Source organism: Parus major, chromosome 24, assembly GCF_001522545.3.
Source record: "Parus major isolate Abel chromosome 24, Parus_major1.1, whole genome shotgun sequence".
NCBI lineage: Eukaryota > Metazoa > Chordata > Aves > Passeriformes > Paridae > Parus > Parus major.
The window spans coordinates 6339109-6353249 of record NC_031792.1 but is presented as its reverse complement, the minus strand read 5'-3'; the positions used below and the strand labels follow the sequence as shown (position 1 = coordinate 6353249).

General features: G+C 45.4%; 1 protein-coding gene across 5 annotated transcripts in view; it reads left to right on the top strand.

Annotated features, from left to right (window-relative positions):
* ARHGAP32 (Rho GTPase activating protein 32) overlaps positions 1-14141 on the top strand; it is a 236175-nt gene that overhangs the window by 94640 nt on the left and 127394 nt on the right. For 3 of the 5 annotated variants that reach the window (XM_015649713.3, XM_019008920.2, XM_019008921.2), the window contains exons 3-4: positions 12800-12891; positions 13930-13971. In XM_015649713.3, coding sequence (XP_015505199.1) covers positions 12800-12891; positions 13930-13971 — 134 coding nt within the window. Of the gene's footprint in view, positions 1-8241; positions 8318-12799; positions 12892-13929; positions 13972-14141 lie in introns of those variants that run through there. The other 2 variants (XM_015649714.2, XM_015649712.3) reach the window with 2 other exon arrangements.

Genomic DNA, 14141 nt, shown 5'->3' with positions numbered 1-14141 from the left:
TACATTTACCACATTACTGACCTGTTGAGTTACTCCCTTCCCCTCTTCATGAGTTCAGGGAGTTGCACTGTTTAAGAGCACTGAGCCAGTGGCTCTCCCCCCACCAGGCTGCTGTGCTTACAGACTCTGTTCCTGATGCCTTTGGCTTCCACTTGTCTAAATTTTGTGGGGAAGCAGGATTCAAATGCTCAGAGAAATACAAAAATCTTCATTTGTGCACCCATTGCAAATGTGCTGACACAGAAAGGTGCCACATGAAGCTGCATTCACCTAATGCTGGAGATCAGGGGAATAAACTCAGAAAAGGTTGTGGAGCTGCTGGAGTGAGTCCAGAGGAGACCACAGAGATGTTCCAGGGTGGAGCCCCTCTGCTCTGGAGCCAGGCTGGGAGAGCTGGGGGTGCTCACCTGGAGAGGAGAAGGCTCCAGGGAGAGCTCAGAGCCCCTGCCAGGGCCTGAAGGGGCTCCAGGAGAGCTGGAGAGGGACTGGGGACAAGGGATGGAGGGACAGGACACAGGGAATGGCTCCCAGTGCCAGAGGGCAGGGCTGGATGTGATATTGGGAAGGAATTGTTCCCTGGCAGGGTGGGCAGGCCCTGGCACAGGGTGCCCAGAGCAGCTGGGGCTGTCCCTGGATCCCTGGGAGTGCCCAAGGCCAGGCTGGATGGGGCTGGGAGCAGCCTGGGATGGTGGAAGGTGTCCTTACCCATGGCAGGGGCAGGAGAAGATGAGATTTAAGGTCCCTTCCAACTCATGCCTTTCTGTGATTCTCTATGTACTTCTAAAAAAAAATCACTTCTCTTGCAGTTTTTCAATTCCTTCAGCTTTGGAAGCCTTCAGAATATGTCTCTAAGCCCATGGAAGGTTTCTTTTTCTGCTTGTGCACTTCTGGCTGGTACCTCACAGGATCTGGGAGTTCTGTTGTTCATTACAGGGGTGACAGCTGGAGTCAGGTGTTACTCATGAAGAACAAACAGGGTGCCTAGAAAAGGGGAACCTCTAAATTGCAGTTAGAAAACTGTGATGAATCAGTGAATTTGAAAAGTGCACAAGAAGGCAGCAGCTGCAGTTGGTACCCATCATCATTTTATGCTTATGCTGATGGAATTTTCTTAGGAGAAAAGCAAGCCTGTAAATGCTTTAGAAAGGCACAGAGTTAGAGCCTGTCCTGTGAAGTCCCTGGAATAATCTTAGTTCTTAGGTCAGAGGGATTTTGAGATCTGTAGTATTTTCAGCATTTATTGCCAGATAGGGAAGGTACTGGCTTGTGAAGGTAATAAAGTCCTTTTAATGAGACCTCGATATATCACTGTTAAATCTGGGACATGAGCAAGGAGAAAACTATTTTTAAATGCAATTATGAATGTGTGCAGAGATGAGTGCATTGTGAGGGTTTAAAGAAAGATTTTTATGTCCTCAGTGTTTGTTTCTCATTCTTTGTACAGCATTTGGCCAGTTCTGCCCCAGGTCTTGAGTGGGGCTTCTGCAAGAATAGATGCCAAAAATAGAATACTAGGGGCTTCTTTTTTTAATTAGCATTGCTTCATTGGTTGGTTTTTAATTCACAAAACATCGGGCCTGCTTCTGGTGCAGGCTAACATGAATTCTTCCAGGAGCTGTGGAAAAATCTGAATAAAAAAGGAATGTGGTGACTCCATTTGCTTCTCCCTGTAGGCTGTAGTGATTTCCAAAGAGGGATTTACTGAAATAATCTAATTTTAACTTCTGAGATATGTAGCTCTTATACTCTTAAAAATGTTAAAATTGATATTTTAGATTTTATTTCCCTGTGTCTCTTCATGTTTTGTATGTGTGTGAATCAACACCAGAATTTTACAGCTGAGGATGTGATTGGGAGCTCTGAAGTCACTGACAGAGTTTTGTCAGGCTGATCCTGTTCTCAGATGGGTTCCACATCATGGAAGAAATTTCTTGGGGAAAAATGTGCTTTTGAACTCTGAGTGCCCAGCTACAAGTACTTTTTAAAAATCCAAAATTTTAAGCTCTCAAGTGCAAGGGGAAGTCTTAGGAGATACGAAGCTGAAATTGTGGAGTTTTTCTGCTATTTTTTGAAGGGCTTGGACAATTCAGTAGAAATGGACTTTAGAACTGTGGAATCTCCTGAGCTGGAAGGGACCCCCAAGTCATTGAGTCCAACTCCTGACCCTGAACAGGAGGGCCAAGGACCCAACAATCCCACCCTGTGCTGAGGGTGTTGTCCAAATTCACCATGAGCTCTGACAGCATCAGAGCCTGACCTAGGTGGTTCTCCACCTAAGTCCTCCAGCATTTGGCTTCTGGCTCTGAGTCTGAGGAGTCACTGCTTTGAATGCTGTGGAAAATTTTCCCTGTAGATTTGGAGGTTGGTTTTGTGCTGCTGAAGGTCCTCAAAGCCCTTGAGTTGCCTGAATTAGTGAGTCAGAACTGTGTTAAACTTGCAGGAGCTGCAGTTTGCCTTCTGTGTCCGGCACCAGGCAGCATTTTCATGTGAATTGCTGCAGCTCAGGCTGGGGAACAGGGGTAACTGAGGTAAGGGTGGGATAGAAGTGGGAGTCCAGGAAATGTGGACAACACAGTCATTGATCTGGTACAAATGTTTTGGGACAGGCCAGCACACCAGGCAGGCATCAGGTGCAATAATATTTTGGTCAAAGCAATTCTGGTCTGGCATTGCACCAGTGAACTGTATTTCCTTTTCAATCCACATAACTTGTTTTCCCTTGTTACTGCTGCATGAATCTAGAATAATTTTCCCTCATTAAGCTTTTGGCAAGGGTTTCTGTTGCTGTGTGAGGTTCTTTCTCTGCCTCTTGGTTAGAGGGGCCTTTTCATTCCACAGGCTGGCTCCCAGCACAGAGCTTGTCCCCAAGAATCTTTGGAAATTTGGGCAATCATTTAATTGGCACATTGGCTTCCATTTGGGTTTGCTAATTAAATAAGTTCAATTAATCCAGAGTGGATACTGTATTTTTGGCAGGAAGTATTAACTCCTAGCAATCAGTTTTCATAGGCAAGAGCAGCAATAGTTTCTGGTTACATTTACAGCCTTCCCAGTGTGTGCACTCTGGCACTTAGAGTGGTGAGCCAGGACATCCAAACTATCTTTGGTAAATGTCTGTTTGAAGGTCTGTTTCTATACAGCAAAATGGAAGAATGCTTTAGAATTTGCTAACAGTGGATCAGTGCAGTTTATTGTGCACCATTATCACCAATTTTAATGCACTCTGTTATTTCTTTCCTAATTCTGGCTCAGCCAGCAGCTGCTGTTGATGGTGGTGCTAGGGATACTGTTGTTGTTACTTCAGGTTATTCCCTATCCTGAGCTCTGGAGTCAGGATTATACTGTCACAACCCTCCACCTCTTTCCATCCCACTCTGTTCCAAAGCTAATCTCTTTCTATGCCTGTTTTGTTGTCAGATTACAGGAAATGCCACAGCTGTTTGAAATGTACTTATTTGGGAGATGAAACTTATAATTTATTTACTGTCAATCATTTTTCCCTAGTCCCAGCTGCTTAAAATAAGGTGGAACATTTAGGAATGAAAAGAATTCTCTTATTTATAAGCAGTTCATTTTAACTGGCGCTTTTCTTTTCTTTAAAGAAAAATCAGTGTCCATGTCTTCTTAGTTGCCTTAATGCAGGAAAAGATGGAACAGTTTTTGAAGGATATAAACAGTCTTCTTATCCATCCCCTTCCATTCCCCACCCCAATTTAAGCCCAAGAGACAAACAAATCGTGTCAGTTTGTCTTTCTAAAAGGTTGTAGGCATTAATGTTTTGGGGGTTTTTTTTGCCATGATTCAGCCTCCTTAATTAGAAAACGATGAATTATTCCCTGAAGATGTTGGTAATCATTAGCCTGAATTTTTTGTTTAAATAATTCCCTACATTTCTGCCTTGCTGCACAGTACTGGTCACTGCTGTGTTGGTGTAAAGCTGCACAGTGTTTGCTGGGTTTTGATCAAATACCGTAGTTGCCAGGGCACAGATTATTCATCAAATCATGGAATGGTTTGGGTTGGAAGGGACCTTAGAAGCACATCCAGTCTCACCCCTGCCATGGGTAAGGACACCTTCCCCTGTCCCAGGCTGCTCCAAGCCCCATCCAGGCCTTGGGCACTCCCAGGGATCCAGGGGCAGCCCCAGCTGCTCTGGGCACCCTGTGCCAGGGCCTGCCCACCCTGCCAGGGAACAATTCCTTCCCAATATCCCATCCAGCCCTGCCCTCTGGCACTGGGAGCCATTCCCTGTGTCCTGTCCCTCCATCCCTTGTCCCCAGTCCCTCTCCAGCTCTCCTGGAGCCCCTTCAGGCCCTGGCAGAGCTCTGAGCTCTCCCTGGAGCCTTCTCCTCTCCAGGTGAGCACCCCCAGCTCTCCCAGCCTGGCTCCAGAGCAGAGGGGCTCCAGCCCTCAAAGCATTCACCTTCCCAGCTCTTGCTGCATCAAGTGTCCTGTTCTGACCTCACCTGAGTGACACCAGGTCATTTCTAGAGCAGTGTTACCTTCTGTTTCAAGCACATCACCTTTCCTGGTGGGCAGGCAGGAGTGAGGAGTCTTGCCCAGACTGTGGAGCTTGGTTTGTGATCCCAGGCCAAACTTTCCCTGTCCCCTTGGACAGAGTCAGTGAAGTGACTCTTTTGTTGTGTTGGTCAGAATTTTATGGTATAAAGTGCATGCTACAGGCAGACACATTCCTCACATTGCTGTGTTGTCACAGGGCTTTATGCCAGGAGTGCAGTGGATCCCAGTTTTGTGCTCATGCCATTGGAAACAGCTCTTTTCTATAAACAAAAGCTGATCCCAGGTAGGCTTAGCACAGAAAAATATAAATTCCTGTTAATTGTACTGACTCAGATGCTGGGGTTGAACATTAGGCTGCTGTTTTTTCCAGCTTCCCCATCCTTGCTGCTGTTGCACTGGGACAACTCCTGAGTTGCTAATCCAATTTATACCTATAACATAACATCACACTGTTATTTGCATAATCACTGGCTTCAGCCAGGGGACTTACCCAAGTGGGATCTGCTTGTTTGAGCCTGAATCCATCTCTGTTGGATTTTATGTGATGAGAAATTGCTTTCTACCATAATAACCCAAAGCTCCAATTGTCCTTTTATATCTAAGCCGTTATTAGGATCCTCAAACAGTAGCTGGGATCTTTGGGGTCTTTTCTTTATCCACAAGAAACTGGAATCCAAAGTATTGTTCTTGTTGGATGTTTCTGTGGCTTTTCTCTATAATTTATTTTGTAGGCTGCACCAGAAGCAGGACTCTAACCCTGGCTAGCTTTCCCACGCATATTGTATGTGGGATTTTTGTTCTTAAAGCAAGTGCATTCCTGAGCCACTGGGCTGTTGTGTGAGGCTGTGTACTGTACCCTGCAGCTCCTGGGCCCAGGGCTTTGGGAATGGTAATCAGGCTTCACTGGAGGAATGTCAGACCCAAACTTAAGGCTGTCAGGGAGTTATCATGCTAATGCTGCCCCCAGTAGCTGACCATTCACTTGTGCTTGGTGCATCCCTTTTAGCCCTAAAGCTATGGATTCTGTGAAGGAAATCACAAGTGTGAGATTGTGTTGCTGAAAATCACCAGTACCCCTTGGGTGTATTGGATTCACGTGCAGAGAATTAGTGAAAATCCCTGTGTCTCTTTAAGGCTCACTTGGGAAATGTTACTGTGGTACAAAATCTGCTGCTTTGCAGAGGTGAATTTGGTCACAGTGACAGTGGCAGTGCCAAAGAGGAGCCCAGAGCTGCCGAGCTGCTTGTTCCATGTCTTGGATTCCACTTCACTGGTTTTACATGGGAGCTGGAGAAGGTTTTAACCACACATCCATGAGCTGAAGATCTTTATTTAAAAACACAGTGGACAAACAATTAAGAATTTGTTCTTTGCTCATTCCAGGCTGATCCTTTAAAATATGCTGAATGGATGCCCTGGACTAACTCCTCTGTGATGCTGAGTCTGCAGAATGAGAGGTTTCCCTGGATTTGCCAGCTCATGGCAATACTTTGAGGTGTTGGGGTTTTGTTTTTTTTTTTTTTGCTTTTTCTTATTTCCGCCCCATCCCCTCCCCTTTTTAGTGGAGATGCTGAGAGTAGAAAAAACACATTCTATGTGGTCCTTTAAAAAAAAGAGAATTCTCTTTTATATATGCCATGAAGTAAGTGCTAGTTGGAGCAATTCAGGATTGGGAATGTGGAAAATGGAATTAAAAGTTTTAAACTCACAAAATGGTGCACATTCAAATGTCTTTACTGAATGCAGATTTCCTAGACATGGGATTAAGAATGTGCATTGCCAGTGTTCAAAGTTTCCTTACTGTAAGCACTTGTCATTTTTTCACTCCTTTTCTCTATCCCATTATCTCTGTTGCCATGAGACTTTAAAGGCATCTCTGGCTGGGTGAGTGCTTCTCTACATTTTACAGTCCCCAAACTGAGAGCAAAATTAAAATGTCAGTACTACCTCTGAATACTTAACCCATCCTCACCTTGAGCTCTGCACCTAAAGCACCCCTCCAGCCAGAAAGGATATTTTCACTAAAGAAGGAGCTGAGTGATGACTTCAATGAAAAAAAATATAAAATTTAAAAGGTTCCAGTGTTTCTCATCCTGGACAGCATCCTGTACTGGGTGTTATTGAATGTGCCTGTGCTGCACTCTGCTGATGAGAACATGAACAGCACAGGATTGATCCTTAAAATCACAGAATCACAGGATGGTTTGTGTTGGAAGGGATCTTAAAGCCCATCCAGTTCCACCCTGTGCCATGAACAGGGACACCTTCCACTATCCCAGGTTGCTCCAAGCCCCATCTATAGCCTGGCCTGGAACAATTCCAGGGATGAGGAGACCACAACCTCCCATGTCAATTAAGAAATGCAGAATTGGAGGGGTATATTTAATGTTATTTTTAACATCTTTGGTAAAGTTGCTGTAAGCACATATATTTGTTTAAGATGGCACTGTCAGACCTAAACCAGGTCTTGCTTCTTTATTTTAAATGTGTACAAATATCTTAAGCAGCTCTGAAAAATGTAGCTGCAGTGTGCTAACATGACAGGACCATGCAGTATGAAAATACTGAAGAAATTATTTGATTCCACTAAATGAATTCATGGAAAGTGGTAACATGAAGAACTTGGCAAATGTTTGCATTTCCATCATGTTGCCCCTGTACCTCTGACATTTTGGGGTGAATGTTGTCTCTTCATCCATTCCCATATATTACTACCATTCAAAACAGTGACCCAGTTGTAGCCTTGCTGTGCTCAGTACATCTTAGTCCTTTTAGGGGTAAATGCTGTGGAATTGGGACCTTTCCCAACTATATGGAGCAACTCGAACATGGTGACTTTCAGTTTAGTGGAGCATTCTCCCTTTCCTGTGTTTATTTATTTATTGTGGAGAACTAGGGCAGTTGTCACAATATCTGAAGGAAGAGCAGAGAGAACTTTGTCTCCCTGGAGTGTATTAAAGGCTGTGGGGTCAAAGCTGAGATGCACCACATTTCTTCTTTCATTGTGCTCCAGGCAAGCTCCTGGGCAGTAATTCCTGAGAGCAGGTGCTGATGGAGCCATCACCTTCTACCTCAGAGGGAGCAAGGATTTTTGGAGGACACTTTCTTTATAGTGCTGCAGAGCAAACTTTCTGATGGAGTGGATGCTGAGCCAGCTCTGTGTACTGAGGTGATACTCAAAATTTGGGGTAGCTACTGATGTCCTTGTACATGAGCACCCACTTCAGACCTCTTCATTCCTCCTCATGCCAAGTGAAGAAATTACTGCTCCCTACAGAGTAATGACTTCTCCTGAAACAATATTGCTGTTCCCTGCTGTTCTCCAGCAGAGAAGTAAAACTGAAGCAAAGCTTTAGGGTTTTTGAGAGCTCTAAAGGGGGTTTAGGTTTTTTCCCCTCTCTTTGTATTTTTTTCCTTTCAAGAAAATTGAGGGGAAATGAAGATGATGTAAAGGAAAGACTGTCATGGAAACCAAGCAGCATTTGGAATCAGCTCTGCTGTTTTTAGAAAGAAGGCCATGTGCTGACAGAATCCAGAGCAATCTGGTTCCTCCAAACCGGTTTTGGTGAGAGACTCACAGTGGAAAATGAATAAATGTTAGTGCCTGTTTAATAGTTATTCTTGCTTTGTGATAACCTTGGATTAAATTCCTGCTTTCAGAAATCTCTCCTGGATTCAGCTACCTGCCAAGGTGTATCTGTGGTGCCTCCTCAGGCCTCTGGGTCTTTCTGTAGTCCTGTGGAAAACCAGCTATGGGATTACTGGTGGCATTCCAGGCTTTCTTGTGCATCTCAGAGTAAGTCAGAAGGAGCAGGCTGTGGGTTCTGCCCTGGTTCAATATTCTCCACTGTCAAGGATACCAGGATGGAAACTTCATCATGTTGTGTTCACTGGACTGTTGTGTTTTACACATATTTTCAGATTGTGTTATGTCTCTGCATGTGAGGGAGACAGGTTGACATGTTTTCTGATAAATGCAAGGAGACTTTTTAGGAGAAAATCCTTTCATATTATGCTGTGGAATCGTTAGATATAAATTATTTATGACTGAGGTTTTATGTGCTAGAGAGCACAAAGCTGAAGTTCTCTAAATCATGTCTATAAATAAAAAGACGAAATTTCGAATGTTTAAAGCTAAACAGCCTGATTTGTGAGAGCTCTCAGATTCCACTTTTGGATTCCCAGGGAGATTAGGAGGAGCACTTGAACATGTCCAGGGGAAGGAACAGGGCTGGGAAAAGGGCTGGAGCCGCAGGAGAGGCTGAAGGAGCTGGGAAGGGGCTCAGCCTGGAGCAAAGGAGGTTCAGGGGGACCTTCTGGCTCTTCACAACTCCCTGCCAGGAGGGGACAGTCAGGGAGTCTCAGGCTCTGCTCCCAAGGAACAGGGACAGGAGGAGGAGGAAATGACCTCAAGCTGTGCCTGGGGAGGCTCAGGTTGAATATTGTGGAAAATTTCTTCCTGGAAAGGCTGTCCAGCCCTGACACATCTGCTCAGGTCAGGGGTGGAGTCACTGTCCCTGCAAGTGTCCAAAAAACGTGTGGATGTGGTGCCTTAGGACATGGTTTAGTGGTGAGCACAGTGGTGGCAGCGAGTGATGGTCTTGATCTTAAAGGCCTTTCCCATCCTTAACAATTCTGTGATCCTGTGATCCATGGGAGGGCTGGACAGGCGTTCTTCCTCCTCCCTAGAGGAAGGGTTTAGTGAGATCTCCCTGCCTGGCAATCCCTGCAGATATCTGTGACAAAATACTGACTTTCTGCAATATTGTCTCAACTACTACTGATACAAATGCAGCTTTTGGAAGGAGAATTTCTTTGGTTCAGGGCAAGCTGGTGAAGTGGTGTCGCTCCAAAGCCTTCCCTGCAAAGGTAAGAAGCTGAGATTCCTGATAAATCAATTCTCTGACTTGTGGGTTGAGCTCTAATTTGTTTACCAAGTTTTGGACCAGAGCAGATTGATACAGCAGTGACATTCAGCTGTGAAAATGGGACTAAGCAATTTGCATAAACAGATTTGCTCTGCAATTACCAGGTTTCCTCAGCACAGTGATGCATAGAGAATAGGGAAGTAAGAAGCCACTGATGATGCCAGGTAGCTCATTTTCAGATGTAAATAATCCAACTGTTTCAAAATTATTTTTAAAATTAAATTACTGTGACACAAAGCACAAAAGATGACAAATCTCATTTGGAGGGTTTTGTTTGTGTTTTGAGGGGAGAGTGACCTGCATGCTATATGCCAAGTTTTGCATCAACACAGGTGCAAAGTAGTGTATAGAATCTATTTTATGTAGCTGTGTGTCTGGTTTGAATGGAAAGGAGTTGTGGTTATTTAGGAATAATACAGTTTCTAAAATTGCACTAAGTTTATTTTTTGGTACCTGTCTCTTCACCAAGTATTTTTTCTCATGTTGGTACCTCTTAATAAGGATTTGAGCTTGCACAAGTTCAGTGCCTGTATCTTTCTGTGGTTTTGCCTCAAGTGTGAGCGTTGGAGAGATCGTTGTTCTGCAGCAGTCCATGGATCTCAGATCTAATTGGAAAAGCCTCTGGAGTTAATTACTGCCTTGCATGTCACTGTCATCCAGTTAACCGGATGCAGGAAATGGGAGAGGCAGAAATCCAGCTCTATTTGGACATAACTCCACTGGGAAGGAGAGGATAATACAACTTTTCCAAGAGAGGTGCTGGCATTTCAGGCTCCTGGAGGTGTGAGTTTTGCCTGTGCTAGTTTGAGTCAGATCCAGGGAGGTCTCTGCCCACTGCTGCAAACTGGCTCAAAGCCCACATTTTCTGTCAGATTGTTTATCCATTTTTATATCCCACCAGCTCCTACTGCTGATGGAGAAGAAAAATTACTTTTCTTCCTACAGAAATTCTGTTCCTTAGAAAATTAAGTAAGCACATCCAGCTTGGCCCAAAAGCAGCTTATTGGAATGGCACTTTTATTCTTGTAATTAGTTATTTTCTTATGTAAAAGACCTGTAAGGTTTATTAGATTGTTGATCCTCTTAATGCTAAAATTCACAATGAGACTCACAAGTGGCATATTACATCCTGAAGTGATTATGTGCTTAGTAAGTCAGTCAGCCCAGAGTAGGTTTATTTAAGTGTATATTGTTCCTGTTTTCCTTGGTGAGTGGCTGTGCCTGTTGTGCAGAGCTGTGGGACAGTGGGGTCAGAGCACTGGCTGTGGTCAGGGCTGTGGAAGGTGCAGCTGGGAGAGAGAGGACTCAACCTTACTCAGTGGTGCTCAAAGGGTGGAGCTCACTCTGAGATCTGCCAGGGGCAGTGCTGGAAGCACCAGGAGATGGATGGATGGGTGCAGCTGCTGTGACTGCAGCTGTTGGGGTTCATCTCCTCAGAGGCAGGCTCAGCCTGGAGCCCTGTGTCTGGGGGAGTGGGTGCTCCTGCAGCCTGCTTGGCTTTGTCCAAAGGAGGCACCAGCACGATCTGAGGAATGAAGCAGATCTGCTGTGAGGAGAGGCTGAGAGAACTGGGATTGTTCAGCCTGGAGAAGACAAACTTGTGGGTGACCTAATTGTGACCTTCCAGAGGCTGAAGGGGCTGAGAAGGAAGATGGAGAGAGACTGTGGACAAGGACCTGGAGCAACAGGATAAGGGGAATGGATTCCCACATCCGTGGGATGTTAGGAAGAAATTCCTCCCTATCAGGGTGGTGGGGCCCTGGCACGGGGTGCCCAGAGAAGCTGTGGCTGCCCCTGGATCCCTGGAAGTGTCCAAGGCCAGGCTGGATGGGGCTTGGAGCAGCCTGGAATAGTGGAAGGTGTCCCTGCCATGGCTGGGGGTGGGACTGGATGATCCCTAAGGTCCCTTCCAACCCGAACCATTCCAGGACTCTCCTTACATTATCTGAAGCAGGGGAGTGGACCTGAAGTACCAGAGCATTCCTGGTGACTATAGCAGGACCCTCATATGGATAATGTGGTTGTAGCCTCACCCCTGTGCATCTGGAGTTCAGTGGGATGAATCCCTCTCTCCCTCTGGCACTGGTCTGGTTGACCAGTTGAAAACAAGAAGGAGAATGACAATGACTTACTCACTGCAGCTCTCAGTGGTGTGGTGAAGCTCAGGTACAGGTGGCCTGTGTCAGGGTGAAATGGGAGCTTCAGGGAGGAGTGACAAAGATTGTCCTGGTGTTCATCCCACACATGGGCTGCTAGCTTGGGGTTGTGGTGGTCCAACTGTAAAGTTTGTGGGGTGAGACCAATGCAGCTATGTTGTGTTACCAGTCACAGCTTTGGAACAGAGCCAACTCTGTTCAGAGATCTGCTGGACCAGCTTAGAACCATTGGGACTGATGTAACATCAGGGCAATTATCTGTTTGTTCCTGTCATTAGAAAAGGGATTTGATGGAATACTTTTTGGTTCCAGGCCTGTAAGAGAAGTAACACTGAAGTGCCTTTCTTCCTCTTGGTTCAGCATTCCCTCTTTGGGACATTATTCACGTTTTTAGTGCATTGTATAAAGCAGAAAAAGCTCATTCAGCTGGTGTCACCCACATCACTGATGGGTAATCTCTTGCCAGCATCACTTGTTTTTCTGGTCTTTGTGAAGTCTGTGCTGGTCTTGCTGTTTGATCACTGCTCTTTCCATAACAGTCTCACTGAAGCCCCTCATCCCTCTGGGTCACAGTGGGAGAACCCCATGGGGCAGAGTGTTTGTCCCTTGTGATGGAGAATTCAACCCCAGCAGAGCTCATGGCTTAGGCAAAGGCAGCTGGAGGAAGGAGGGGATGGGAAGGTATCACAGAACAGAAAGGAGGGAATTTGGAGTTCTGGCCTCACTGAAGTAAATTAATTTTACTGATTAAGGAATTTTAATATCCTCAAGCAATTAGACCAGTAGTTTCAAACATCTATTTTAGAAGTTCACCTTCCACATATAACCAGCTCTGTCATTTACTTGTTTTCCATTGTGTGAGCATTCCAGCTTTTTGCAGTGCCTCTGCCTGAATCTAAAGGCACAGATGTCTGGAAAATCAGGTACTTAATGAGGAGTCCAAGTATGGAGTTTGGGAATATCTATTTCACTCCCACCTTTCTGAAAATCTCCACTTTAGAAACCAGAAGTAGCAATGAATTGTCACCTCCCTGATCCCCATCCCAAGGGTCAATTCTCCCTGGTTAAAAGACAGAATTCAACTTAAGCACATCTGAGGTTTGTACCCCCACTCAGAACAGAGGGGCTCCTGCTGAGCAGGCAGAGTCCAGCCATGTTTTAACCTCCTTGTTTTTCCTGTGTCCTTCCCTGCAGGCCAGAGGTGCCGACATTCCGGACATCCCGGGGGAGCTGCCGCTCCGCTCCTGCGGCAGCACAGCCAGCATGAAAGTGAAGAATGTTAAAAAGTAAGAGCAGAGTTCTGTGATTTTCCTGTCTTTCCTGGTCTTCCAGTTTTGCTGTGCTGAGTTTTGGCTGTTGTGCTGCAGTGCAGGGAATTCAGCAACAATTTGTGATGGTGTATCTTCAGCAGAGCAACCAAAATCCATGTGGAGCTGCTGCAGTTGGAACTAATGGACCCTAAAGCTGGGCATGAGAGGTTTTGCTGGCTCACTCTCCTCTTTCTGGCCATAGAAACAAAGCTAGGTAGAGTTTTGAGCCTCACTGTTGCAGTGTTTTTAATTTTCTTTAGCAATTCTTCCTGAAAGCAATTAAAAAATACCCACAATAGAACATACAGAGAGAAATCTCCAAAGAAGCCCAGGCAATGTGTAAAATTTTCCCTGTCTCCTTATGCTCTGGAAGCTAAACCAGGATAAGTGGGTGGCCTATATGTATTTTTTATTCGATTTTTTTTTTCTTTCCTTTTTGCATTCTGCCCTCTGCAACTTAATTTGAATGGATTTTACATGGTTTTCCCTTCTAAGGGATGTTTTTTCTTCCCTGGTCTCCCAGTTTGTTTTTTTTTCCCCCTGTGGGCTCATGCTGTATTTCTGTCTCTGCTTGTCTCCCAGATACTGTAAACCAAGTCATTATGCTTGCAGCAACGGGGATCAGAAATAATCAATGTTACTTTGTTAAAAATGCTGACTTGAGGAGCAGAACTCCCCGATATTGATGGATCTGAGCCTTCAGCTCACCCCTCTAGTGCTCTACTGAGAGGGAAATGGCTCTTTGTTCCAGTGCTGAGCAGCCAGATGCTGCATCTCACTTCCCACTTGTATTCCTGTGGGAAGAGGGAGCTAGATAATGACAATCTCATTGGCTCACCACCAGGAATATCTATAGGAGTCTATAATAGCTTCGGCAGAAGCAGGAGCATGTTGCAGAGACAGAGGAGCTCCCCGGCAGCTACCAGTATGACTGGAGACACTTGGGAATAATTATGCCTGACTTTTGAATTTGCAAAAGGCACAGCATAAATAGAGTTTGTTCTGCACCCTCAGATACATCCCCCCGGGACTGATGGGCTGTGATGCCTTTCACAGGTAAAGTTCTGCTTTCCTCGTGTCTCGTGTAAGGCTGTGGATGTGCATTTGTGAGGTGCAGCTGCTTGTCCCTGCTCCGTGTCTGGAAGCCTGTGGGATGTGGTGCTGCTGGAATGTCACACAGCTCTGTAGGGATGCAATGGGATGTGGTGCTGCTGGAATGTCACACA